This window comes from Marmota monax, unplaced genomic scaffold (assembly GCF_021218885.2).
Source record: "Marmota monax isolate L192 unplaced genomic scaffold, Marmota_monax_Labrador192_F-V1.1 WCK01_AAM20220418_F8-fsc00179, whole genome shotgun sequence".
NCBI classification, from domain to species: domain Eukaryota; kingdom Metazoa; phylum Chordata; class Mammalia; order Rodentia; family Sciuridae; genus Marmota; species Marmota monax.
The window spans coordinates 3,547,011-3,561,131 of record NW_026695200.1 but is presented as its reverse complement, the minus strand read 5'-3'; the positions used below and the strand labels follow the sequence as shown (position 1 = coordinate 3,561,131).

Below are 14,121 nucleotides of genomic sequence, written 5' to 3'. Positions count from 1 at the left end.
ATTCCATAATCTAAACTAAGACCAAAATGCACAAAACTGAATATAGGCAATCCAGTTAGGTAGTGAATACTGAAGATGTTACAGGCCAAGAAGGAAGTACCAACAAGAATGAGGATGAAGAAAATTACATAAGAAATAATTAAAAGACATAATTTATAGAGATTATGCTATGCCAAACAAGGTAATCCACAATAAGGAAACTAAAGATAACGCCCAGGCTTCTGGTATGTGCAACAGGGTTCAAAGCTTATATGCTAACAAAAAGAACATTCATCAAGATTTAATTAACAATGTATGTCCATTAGATACTTCATGAATCCTAAGTTCTGCTCTTATTATTTTGGGGAGAATAGAGCAAGGTAGTCATTCCCTCAACCATCCCTACTAAGAATATGTTTTCCTTTATTTATAGCAGATGGTACCAGTCAATATGATGCATTATACAGTAGAAAAGTGGATAGACTATGACTCATGTCATTAATATGCCCAGTACATTTCAGTGACTCCCTGTGTGTCAGGAGAGAACCAAGAACTTTACTGTTGCAAGATCTTTCACAATCTAATCATGGCTTTCTACTTATGGCTACATTTTTCACACCTCCTCCCATCACCTCACCCTGCCATACATCAATACTGAAAAGTGAAAAGGCCATTCAGTGTACCTCTTCTGATGTCTTCCTTGATTCCAGATCTTAGAAGTTATTCCTCCTGCCTTGAGGACTATGGTCTTAGTTATCCCCAATCAAGCTGGAGGTTTCAGCTTATATAATCATTTCTAAGATAATTAGGTATTCCTCTTGTATGCTCCCCATAGCAACCTATATTTACTCTATCACTAAACTACATTTTTATCTTATAACTGCCATTTATTAAATGGTAAGCACCCTAAGTCACATAACCCAGTAATTTATTATTGTGTTCTTAGCAAATTACAGAACCTCAATAAAGATTCTTCAGGTTCTCTTCTGATGCTGTCTAGATAAATAGTATCAACCCTATCTTTTCCAGTTATATGACCTTGAAGGGAAGAGAAAAGTCAGAATATCTCCCAGTTTCTGGGGTATACTGTAAGTATACAAAAGAACCTACAAAGTCTCAATCTGCAGAACAAGAATATGACAAGGAGATTTTTTTCCACAGGAAATTTTCTCCACATGAGAAAAATCATGGCAACAGAAGTACCACGTACATGATTAAAGAGATTTCTATCTTATTTCAGAAAATATTTTGATATTAGTTAGTCCATAAGTGCTTACATATATGAAAATACACCTATAATTCATGGAAAAACTAAAATCATCCACACTCTATCGCCACAGTCAACTTGATTAAAAGGTTCAGCTCTCCAAATCTACTTTGAGAGAATTCATGAGTAGCATGGAACACAGTAACTTGCCATATGGCAAATGTTCAAGACGTCGGATGGCATTCCCCACATTCAACAGCTATGAAAATATAAGTCAGTTTATTAGCATATAAACTGATGTTAAAAAATTCTTCCTGTTTTCACAAGGAAATTAAAAAGACAGAAACCTTTTACATAAAATTAGCATCTTCATTCTTTCATGTAATAAATATTGAGTACCTATTTATTGTCTCATTTGGCTTCCATTCTAATGATGAAGAAGAAAGACACCAAAAAAGTCAACATGAAAGTTGTCAAATGACATTAAATTGTGTGAAGAAAAATAGATATGAGGACTACAGAAGCCACAACATGGGCTCTCTGATATAGCATCATTCAAACAGAGACCTCTGAAAGAAGTAAACAAGGAAACCATGTGGACATCAAAGAGAAGGGTCATAGACAATAGAAATAACCCTTGAGAACACAAAGATATGTGGGCAAGAGCATAAAGCTAGTATAGACAGAGATGAAAAACGGAAGTACAGAGGTCACAGAAGTAAAAAGGAGCCAATAATAGAGCAACATAGATTTCTAAGTATTACTTTGAGAGGGGAGGGAAAGACTTTGAAGGGTTTTAACCCATTTTGTCCCCTTCTTCCAGATGTGTAACACCAATAAAAACTTCAATTAATCAATATTCATACCATTTGAGTTAACTTTGAAATAATATTTATATATTTATTATGTTCATAGAAATGAAAACTTGGAACTTAACAGATTAAGTCAAAAAGACCAGTCTGGATATTAAGAATACAATGTAAGGGGCATTTTTTTTTTTTTTTTTGGCAAAAGACAAGGGCTTTAATCAGGATAACAGAAGTAGAAATGATAACAAGGGGTTAAAGTACAGATGCTTCAAGGTAGAAACAACAGTATTCGTAAATCCTTTGAACTATGTGAGACAAAAATCTAGAGACTTCAAAGGTTTTAACTAAAAGGGAGTAGGGATGGAGGGCAGACTGCTACTGAATGAGATGGCAGAAGAATGTAAAAGAATTAGATTTGAGAGGATGAAAATCAAGAGCTCTATCTATTTAAGTAAAAGATTGCTAAACTTGTATTTTGGTTGTTAACATTAAGAAGTAACCATCCAATTACTGGATAAATAAATCTACAGTTCAGAGGGTAAGTCAGAGTTGGAATGGAAATATGCAAGTTGTAAGAGTACAGATAATAAATCTCTTACCTGGAGAGAAAGGATAAAGATGGCCTTAGGACTGGTCTGGGGCATTCCAACATTTAGAGTAAACTGAGGATTTATTTAAACAATCTTGCTTTAATGAGCCATAAATCACTTGATACATTTACCCTTGCTCCATTTATAGTAATACACCTGAAAATATAGCCTTAATGTTAGAGATGGGGTATAGGGAGTAATTACCAAATATGAGAAATCTGAAGTTACTAAGAAACTGCTTTGAAATCATTAAGATATCAAGAAGCCTAAATACATATAAAAAGACTCTACCACAAGATACTTACAAAGTTTTAACAAAACTCGGAATAACATATGATCAAAAAAGATCTTGGTTACTATTACTTCTAATTTTAGGCTGAATTACAAAATAGTATCCAGCTGTTAAAAATCTTTGCTATGCTTTTCTGCTTCCAAGGAAATATTAAGAATTCCTTAACAGGCATGGTCTCTATGAATATAAAAATTACTAATTAAAATGTACTCAAAGTCTTCTCTATATGTATATTTAAAACATAACTGAGTTACACCAAAATCCAACTTGTATACCCAAGTACCACAAAAATTTAAAAATCATGCTTCAATATATGTGGAATGTTGTCTTTTATAAATTACCCTCATTAATTCTTAGGGGAAAGCAAGAATCCTTCATTAGTTATTTTGTAAATTAAGACATACAATATTATGGTACAACAAAACTGGACCTACTCACCTTACTAAAGTGCTGCCTGTTATGGTTTTTACAGGTATAGGAACTTGAGAAATGGTGGCAGATGTGAAGGCTTAAGAGCTATTTTCCCATGATATTATGGCTAGGACCATAGCTCTGTTGAGACATCATGGTAGGTCTAATTTGCTGTTAACTCTATTTTAACATGGTCAAGTTAAAAAGCATGAGAGCTTTCTTAACAAAATCTGGACTTACACCAGAGATTTATACAGAAACTTGTAACAAACAGCTTACCATGCCTCACAATGTCATCATCCTTGATTTTTACTACCAATGAAGTTTCATCTATACTCTCCATTCTTTAATCTTGATTCATTCTCCTAAATTCCACCAAGATCTCTAAAACCCCACTTATAAGGTGTCCATCATCTTCAAATGCTTTACATAATGGCTCTTCAACATATTACATCGCACTAAAGCCTGGCTCCCTCACAAAGGCACTTATCCTGCAACACTTTTATATGAGCTTGAAAAGACTCCTAAAGCCCCTAAGTCCCCCATTATTCTTCTAATACCCTTGTTAAAAACAAACAATGCCCCCACCGCAAAGAAAACAAAAAACTTCTAACTTGAAACTAACATAATCTACCCGAATTCTTTATGACTTTCCTCTGTTCTGCTGTTAAACTCAGATAGGTTCTATTTGATGTATATTAAGTCACTAGCAAAGTGACTTCAATGTCAAGGTCTGTGTCTCTGTTCTATTCCAATATTATAGTCCCTTAAAATATCTGCCTTAAGTTTAAACAGCTTTTTTTAACCTCTTTTTTCATTCCAGACATGTTAAACACCCACCTCTGATCATTGTCATCTACCCTCATCTGCACTCATATAGAATGATCATTGACATAAAGACAGGAGACATTTTTAAAATTTTGTATTCATTTATTTTGTTGACAAATGAGAATTAGATATATTTATCACATGCACAACATGTTTTGAAATATGAATACATTGTGGAATGGCTAGATCCAGCTAATATATGGAATACCTCATATACATAAAATTTTTGTGGTAAGAACACTTAAAATTTTCTGATCAATTTCCAAGAAGATAATACCTGTTAACAAGTTGAATAATGTCGACAATTTGCATCCTCTAAGTATCATGTGTGCAGCCCTTGGTGACAACCATTCTACTCCATACTTCAATGAGATTTTTTTACTTTTCCCATATAACTGACATCATGCAATATTTGTTTTTCTGTGTCTGGCTTATTTCACTTAAATAATGACTTGAGTGTCATCCATATTGTTTCCCTGTGCCCCCAAAAGAGAATTTCATCCTTTAGTATGGCTGAATAGTACTCCATTTGCAATATACACCATATTCTTTAATCTATTCATTAAACTGAATGAGATAGATACTCAGTTTAACGCTAAATCTTGGCTACTGTGAATAATGATACAATGAACATGACAATGCACGTATCTCTCTTTTTTTATTAGCTATACATGACATTACAATGATCTTGGCAATTCATACATCTGAATCAACTGGGGTATAATTTCTCATTTTTCTGATTGTACAGATTGCAGAATCACACTGGTCATACAGTCACCTATATACATACAGCAATTATAATGTCTATTCTATTCTGCTGCCCTTCCTATCTCTTTGACATAGTGATTTCATTTCCTTTGAATATGTACTCAGCAGTGGAACTGCTAAATCTTGGCAGTCCCATTTTTTATTTTTTAAATAAGTCCTCCTATTTTCCCTAATAGCTGTACTAATTTACATGCCTACTGTCTTGAATACAGAGGTTCCCTTTTTTTTCCACGTCCTTACCAACAAGAAAGGTCTCATTTTTTATATTAACTATTTTAATGGGGCATCTTATTGTAGTCTGAATTTGCATTTCCTGGATTAATAACAATTCTGAGTACTTTTTTCATCTACCTTTGGGTATTTGCTTGTGTTTGAATGTGTGGGGGTGTTGTGCATGCACATGCATGTCATGGTTATCGGGGTCCTTTGCTCATTTCTTAACTGGGTTATTTTTTTTCTTGCTACTAAGTTCCTTATATATTTCATTTATTAACCCCTTCTCAGGTGTGGTTTACAAATGTTTTCTCTAATCATTTCATAGGTGTTCTTTTTACTATTGATTTTACCCTTTGTGCAGAGCTTTTCAGTTTCTCATTTGTCTACTTTTGTTTTTGTTGTCCTTCTCTGGATTAAAAGAAAAATAAAACTGAGATGTATTCCTTTGTCTTCTTTTAGTACTTTCACGATTTCAAATTGTACACGTAGTTTTTAAACCATTTTCAGCTGAGTTCTCTATATGGTATGAGCTAATGTTCCAAGTTCATTCTTCTGCATGTGGACATCCAGTTTTCCCAACATCAACTACTGAACAGACTGTCAGATCACACTTGCTTTCATCAAATTTGTCAAGACTCTATGCTCTTTATTGTGTTCTATTTGTACATGTGTTTGTTTTTATGTCTTACTGATTAGGTATATTAGTAGTATGATACCTTCAGCTTTGTTCTTTTTACTCAAGACTGCTTTGGCTATCTAGTCTTTTATGGTTCTATATAAATCTCAGTATAATTTTTTCAATTTCTGTGAAAAAGGTCATTGACATTTTCCTAGGGATTACACGGAATCTTAAGAGTACTCTGAGTTGTGTGGGAATTTGTAACAATATTGATTCTTCCAATCCATAAATATGGGCTAACTTTTCACTTATTTGTATCCTCTTCAAGTTCTTTCATCAATGTTTTCTTGTTTTTACTGTGGACATCTTTCATCTCGGTTAAATTTCTTCTTAAATGCTTTTATTTTTCTGTAGCTATTTTAAATGAAACATTTTCTTGATTTCTTTTTTCAGTTAGTCTGCTCTTTAAGTGTATAGAAACAATGACAATTGTTATACCTTGATTTTGAATCCTACAACTTTACCATATCTCTTTAGTAATTCTAATAACCATGCCATCTACAAACTAAGTGAGTTAAACTTCTTCCTTTCCTATTTGGATACCTTCTATTTATTTCATTTAATTACTCTGATAAGGACTTGAAGCACAATGTTGAATAGAAATGGTGAGAGCAGGATCCCTTGCCTTGTTCGAGCTTTCAACTTTTCACCATTAAGTATGACATTAGCAGTAGGTTTGTCATATATGCCTTCATCGTGTTGAGGTACATTCCTTGTATGCCTTATTTATTGAGGCTTTTTATCAGAGATGTTGAATTTTTTTAAATGTTTTCCCCTCACTCTATTAATATGATGTCACATTTATAGATCTAGTTATGTTACACATTCATTGCATCCTTAAGATAAATTTGTTATCATGATGAACAGTTCTAACATGCTATTTAGTTCAATTTGCTAGTAATTTCTTCACAATTTTTGCATCTACTTCATCGGGGATATTGGGCTTTAGTTTTTTGTTTTTAAGAGTTTCCATCTGACTCTGTTATCAATTTAATGCTGGCCTCATAAAATAAATTTGGAGATATTCCCTCTTCTTCAGTTCTTTGAAAAAGAAAAAAATGATATTACTTCTGTTCAAATATTCAATAAATTCAGCAGTGAAACCATCAGGTCCTGGGCTTTTATCTGGGGGAGGATTTTACCACTGACTCAATGTCTTCACTCCTTATTGATCTGTTCAGATTTTTTGTTGTTGTTATTGTTCAACATTAAGTCTTGGTAGACAGTATGCATGCAAGAATTATCTATTTTTTTCTTCTAGGTTAAAGAAAAACCAAATATAGTCTAGGCTGAATAATTTGTTGATGCATAACTGTTCATTATAGTGTCTTGTGATCCTTTCTGTTTACCTGGTATCAGTTGTAATGGCTCTTCTTTTGTTTCTGATTTGATTAAGCCAACTTATTCATGGTCTACCTAAAGCTTCCTTAATATTATCTTTAAAAACAAACAAAAAACAAACAAACAAAAAACCTCTTAGTTTTGAGAATCTTGTCATTCCCTTTCATTTATATCTACTCTGATCTTACTCCTTCTTACATCAACTGACTTTGAAGTTATTTTTTCTTAATTCCTTCAGATGTAACGTTAGCTCATTCATTTGAGCTATTTTTTATTTTTAATGCAGGTGTTTATTGCTGTAAATTTCCCTCTTAAAATTTATTTTTGCTGCCTTACATGAGTTTGGATACCTTCTGTTTCCATTTTTGTCTAAAGGTATTTTTTAGTTTTAATTTTGTCTTTGGCCTGTAGTTGTTCAGACAGTATTATGTTAAACTCTCATGTATGTGAATTTTCTAAAATTCTTGCTATTACTGATATCTAGTTTCATACCACTGTGATCAGAAAAGATATCTGATACAATTTCAAACAACACATTTGATAATTCTTGCACATGACCTATCCTGTATTTAAAAGAAGGTATTCTACCACTGTTGTACAGTTACATATCATCTGGACTGAAGTATAATTTAATTATGATGTCTGTACATTGCTGAGAATGGGGTGCTGAAGTCTCCAACTATTATCATTATCACAGTCTATAAAATCTATTGGGGCTAGGGTTGTAGCTCAATGTTAAAATGTATACTTAGTGGGATGAGGATGTAGCTCAAGCGGTAGCGTGCTTGCCTGGCATGCGTGCGGCCCGGGTTCGATCCTCAGCACCACAAACAAACAAAGATGTTGTGTCCACTGAAAACTAAAAAAATAAATAAAAACTCACTCTCTCTCTCTCTCAAAAAAAATGTATACTTAGCATATGTGAGGCTGTGAGGCCCTGGTCTCAATCCCACCACAAAGGGGGCGGGGGGCACTTATTATCTGCTTTATATATTTAGATACTCTAATGCTAAGTGCATAAATATTTACAATTATAATATCCTCCTGATGAAATGGCCACTTTACCATAATACAATGACCTTCTTTTTCTTGCTTTAGTTTTGACTTATCTGGTGTTATCTGATGTAGGTACAGCTACCCCAGCTCTCTTTTGATTTCCATACACATGGAATTAAAAGTTAAGAACACTTTTAATTTGTGTTCTTAACAGTGAAGCGAGTCTCTTATAGGCAACATACAGTTAGTTCTTGTTTTATTATCCATCCAACCACTCTATGTGTTTTGACTGGTGAAAATGAATTCATTTATATTCAAAGTAATAACTAGCAGGTACTACTCCAATTTGTTAATTGTTTTCTAGCTGTCCTATAAACCTTTTCTTCTTTTCTTATTGTCTTCTTTTTTTATTGTCTTACTTGTGATTACATTACTTTCTCTACTGCTGGGCTTTTGACTCCTTATTACTCTTCATCTTCAGTGTAACCACTATAAGGTTTCACTTTTATGCTTACCATGAGGCTGACAAAACATTTATAGTTATAACAGGCTATATTAAGATTAACAACTGTGGTCGCATTTTTTTAATCACTTTTTCTCTATCATCCCCCACACTTTAGGGGGTGGGGGTACCAGGAATTGAACTCAGGGCACTGAGCCACATCCCCAGCCCTAGACTGTAGTTTATTTAGAGACAGGTCTCACTGAGTTGCTTAGTGCCTCACTAAGTTGCTGAGGTTGGCTTTTAACTCGCCATCCTCCTATCTCAGCCTCCAGAGTCACTGGGATTACAGACATGCACTACCACACCCAGCTCACATTTCACATTCTTGATGCCACAATTCATACCATACAGTTCAACAAAATATTGTACCTATTACAATTTTGAACAATTTTGTCTTTTAGTTTTCATACTTAATGTAAGTAATTTATATGCCATTGATACAAAATTGGAAGAATTGGACTGTGTTTATGTTTTCATGTTACTAATTAGCATCATTTTCTTTTAACTTTAAGAATTTTCTGCAATATTTCTCATAAGACAGGTCTGGTGGTAATAAATTCCCTTCATTTCTGAAGAACAGTTTTGCCAGGTGAAATATTCCTGTTGTTGTGTTTTCTTTCAACAGGTTAAATGCACTATCACATTCTCTCCTGGCATATAAGGTTTTTGTTCCGAGACTTATTAGAACTCCCTTAGGTGTAAAGTACTTCCTGTTTTCTATATTCTTTTTGGCTTTGATTATTCATTCATACCCTGAAGTAATGTGTCTGGACTGAATTTTTTTAAATATTTTTATAAGTTGTTAAGGCACCATTATTTTATTTATATGTGGTACTGAGAATCAAATCCAGTGCTTCACACATGCTAGGTAAGCTCTCTACCACTGAGCCACAACCCCAACCCCTGGAGCTTCCCTTGCAAGATTTCTTCAATCCTTTTCAATCATTTTCCTTTTATATCCTCTAACTGTATATTTTCAAATAACTTGTCTTCAGATTCAAATTCTTCTGCTTGATCAATTCTGCTGCTTATGCTCTTGTATTCATTTTCATTTCATTCACTTTATTTTTCAACTAAAGAATTTTTCTTTAAGAAAATATTTTCAATCTGTTGGTTGAATTTCTCATTATGATTGTTTACTGATTTCACTGAATTACTTCTTTGTGTTTTATTTTTAATTCGCCAAGTTTCCTTAGAACAATTACTTTGAATTCTTTGTTAGGCAGCTCATAAATCTCCACTTTTTTGGAACTGATTATTGGTGTTTTAATTACTTCTAACTGTTCTTGATCCACAATGGCCATGTGTTGGTATCTGCACATTTGAAAAAAGTACGGACTTATTCCAGTCTTTTCAGACTGGCTTTGTTTAAAAAGCCCATGAACAGTCTGCCTATCTACAGGTTTTGAGCCACCATTTGTTGTAGCCCATGGGAGGACTTGCAGCTATAGTCCACGAGCAGGGTGGTGGGAGTCCCTAAGTCAACAAGAAAGCAGGACTGGAGCCTGTATCTGTGAGGCTGAATTTCATGAAGCCTGGATCCACTGTGGTAAACCTATTGATGGGGTTTGTGAAGGTGGATCTAGACCCTATATCCACACTGGCTGACCTGATGCTGAGTTGGGCCTAGAATCTGACTGCAAAAGACAATGAAATGCTAGGATGGGCCTGGCATCTGCACTCACTGGGATAAACCTGAAGATCGAGCTCACAAAGATTAGCCTAGAGCTTAGGTCTAAGGGGAAGAACTGTAGCCTTAGTATATAGGTAACAGAGTCCACTGGGGTGGGTATGTCTAGAGCCTAGGTCTACAGGGAGGAAGTGTAGCCTTAGTATGTAGGTAACAGAGTCCACTGGGGTGGGTCTACACTCTTGAGTCCATTGAAGCCTAGAGTCACAGGGAACAATCTGAAGTTTAGGGCTTGATTGGTTCTGAGGTAAGTATGCAGCCAGAGTCCAGAGGAGTCAGTCTGGAGCCAAGTGTGAGAGTACGGGCCTGAAAGCTAGGTCCACAGGAGATAGAATAGGTCCTGAGGCCACAGAGGCTAACCTAGTACCTGGATTCACAAGGATGATCATGCAACCTGAATCCAAGGGGTATGGCTAAGCACTGTAGTCTACTGAAACTGGGAGAACAAGGCCTAAACACTTAACCTGCTGGAGTGTGGGACCCCAGGGGCAAAGCTGGAGGGTAGGATTCTAGGTGCCAGCTTAGCACTGGGGAAGCCTGGAACCTGGGACTATTGGATGTGGTTTGGCATTGCAGTGCACCTGGAAACACAGTGTATTGGTACCAGCCTAGGGTCTACAACCAAGGACATGGCTCAGCCTTGGGTTTTATCGGGGCAGGCCCAGTATTGAGTTCTACGAAGTCTGGTGCATACTTACTTCTCCTTCCCGCAAGGAGATTATCTCTTTACATACTGTCCTGTCCAGGGTTGATGGAGACTTGACACAAATAATGTAAAACTGTCTTGCCTATCGTCAATACATTTACTCATTTCTGTGCCACACCCAGTGCATTACCTGGTTTCCTTAGCACTTGTGAAGGTATTTTTGTCCATGAATAATTGTTCAAATTGATGTTTTTAAAGTAGAATGAGTGCTGCAAAATCCTAACCCACCATCACATCTGAACCTTGGAACACACGGTTCTTTTGGCCATCATAAATAGCATAAAAATTTAACTATTACAATGCTTTAGTATTATCCCCTCTACACTGCTAATATTCAATGGGAAATACCATGAATAATCTTCTGGCTATTGGAGAAAAGTCTTTAAGTTCCAAGTGTGATAATGTTTCTAACCTTGAGCCATTCAATTGATGATTTTCAATGATCTTTAGTTCTTCTTCACCAATAACCCTCAATAATTTTCTAAGTTTTCAATATTCCCAAATCCCCTAATTAACCCTGTGTAAAGTATAATGTTCCACAAAACACTGTTAATAAAAAAAAACTTTACATGGTCACTAAACTATAATAAAATATCATTTCACATCCAACAGGATTACAAATATAATTAAATAAAAACAAATGCTAGTAAAGAGGTAGAAAAACTGGAACCTCTATACACTGTTGTTTGGAATCTAAAATGGTGTGGAAACAGTATGGCAGTTTCCCAAAAAATTAACAACAGAATTACCATATGATTCAGTAGTTCAACTTCTCGATATATACTGAAAGAATTTAAAGCAGGGTCTGAAAAAGTATACCAATGCTCATAGCAACATTATTCACAATTGCTAAATATAGAAACAACCCAAGTGCCCATTCAGATGAATAAATAAGCAAATTATAGTACATACATGCAATGGGATATTATTCAGCCTGAAAAAAGAAGGAAATTCTGATATATGCTACAATATAGATGAACCTGAGGATATTACACAAAGTACAATAAAATAATCTCAAAAGACAACTTATATGGGGTACTTAGAGTAGCCAAAAATCACAGACAGAAAGTGAAATGGTGGTTGCCACGGGCAGTAGGAATGGGGAGTTACTGTTTAACGGGTATAGGGGTCTTGTTTTGCAAAATGAAGAGAATTCTGATTATGACTATGTAACAATGTTAACACTCATAACACTACTGAAATGCACACTTTAAAAAGGTTAATTAAGATTTCTTTCATTTCTAGTTGTAAAAGGACACAATAAATTTTATTTATTTTTATGTGGTGCTCAGGATCAAACCCAGCATTTCACACATGCTAGGAAAGTGCCCTACCACTGAGCTACACCCCCAACCCCAAGATGGTCAATTTTTATATTATTTTATTATAGTTACATGGTTATATAATATAGTTAATATATTATATACATATAATTAACAGAAAAATTACATGGTCACATAAACTTGAGGAATACATTCTGTAGTCCTTTCTTGGAGAGTCACAGTATACATCAAGTATTTAAAAAGATTTCCTCCATTCAGTAAAGAAAACATTGAGGGTTTTTTTGTTTTGTTTTAAGTTAACAGAAAAATTACATGGTCACATAAGTCTGAGAATTATATTTTACAGTTCCCTCTTGAAGTTTCACAGTGTACATAGCATTTGAAAGGATTTACTCTATTTTCAGTAAAGAAAACCTTGACTTTCTCAATCTTACCCATATGCACGTTTAAAAGTTTAAAATCACATGTTTATCTTTATCTCCTCCTATCTTCAGAAGATGGGGATCTTTTCTCTTATTTAAGATCAAATTCTGTACTAACATTTTTCATTTCAATTTACTGTCTTGAAAACCTTGCTTGGATAATTACTATAGTGCACTTCTACTGTCTTAAAATTCTTAAATTCATACAACAAATCACTGAAGACTTCATTATTTCACTTTCTAAGTATTTGTCTTAAGTCCAGAAAAACTGATTTTGAATTCATTATTATACCATTGTTCCTTTTAAGGCTCCCATTGACTGAACTACTGAATCCCTGGTTACCATGTCCACGTGTCTGTCTTCAAACCTGTTTCTCTGCTACTAAAGTTACTGAAAATATGTCTTACGGGTACGCTACTGCCTGTTAAGCAAATTCCTTACAATTCCAAATATCTATGAGATACAAATCAAAACCTTTCATGTGGCATGCAAGGACTTAGTCCTTTTTACCAAGTCTTATCTTTACTTTCTTGTCTTTTGATCAATCTATGATATAAAAGTCCTTAACTGACTACTGTTATCTACACTCAATATGCTGCTTCATAACTTTGCTTATGCTTCTACCTAGAAGAAATCTGTTCATGGGTTCAGCTGCCTAACTCCGGTCATATTTCAAGATTGATCCTAGCCTTACTTAGTCACTCAATTTTCCTGCCACCTGGATTTGGTGCCTGCTGCACACCTGGGTACTCTTCTGGTACTCAGAATTCTGTGTTCCCACTGCATCCAGAGTACCATTTTACCTCAGTAACTGGAAAACTTTGCTTCTGCATCTTTCAATTTAAGTTATTCCAGGGTAGAAACTAACTCTGAATCTTTGTATCCATGACAAAACCCAATGCCTTTCACATAGTAGGGATTAAGAATGTCAAACTCATCTGCCCTGTCTCCCTATTTCTCACAACTTCTAGGAGAGCAAATGACAAAAGAATTCAGGAATAAGCAATTTTCTATTTAACAGTAAACATCTAGTGATTTCTTATCAAATGTTTACAGGTGTTTGGTAGAGGAAAAAGTAGACATTTTCATATATACTTTTAAATCATTACTTACTTTTACCTGAAAATCATTTTCAAATAATGTCATCCCACTGAAAACAGTCTAGGACTACATAAAATATACCACAGCCTCAACCAAATTATACTTACATTCGGCTAGCTTCAATGTTGTCAGACTGAGGTTCTCCTGGTGATCTGTAAAATGCAATTGAAGAAAAGTTAGCAAAATATTCCATATTCAAAAAGGGAATAAAACTTAACTTGGGAAAGCAAGATTTGAAAACAAGATTTAAGCACTAAATAAGGGTTTAAAAAAAAAAAATCAAGATTTCAACATGAG

At 34.7% G+C, this 14,121-nt stretch overlaps 1 protein-coding gene across 5 annotated transcripts in view; it reads right to left on the bottom strand.

The window, feature by feature from the left end:
* Nucleotides 1–14,121, bottom strand: part of Ube3a (ubiquitin protein ligase E3A) — a 103,362-nt gene that overhangs the window by 58,565 nt on the left and 30,676 nt on the right. For 3 of the 5 annotated variants that reach the window (XM_046428795.2, XM_046428791.1, XM_058574080.1), the window contains one exon: nt 13,932–13,976. In XM_046428795.2, the coding sequence (XP_046284751.1) occupies nt 13,932–13,933 (2 nt within the window). In that variant the 5' untranslated portion in view covers nt 13,934–13,976. Of the gene's footprint in view, nt 1–2,594; nt 2,742–13,931; nt 13,977–14,121 lie in introns of all 5 variants that reach the window. The other 2 variants (XM_046428793.2, XM_058574079.1) reach the window with 1 other exon arrangement.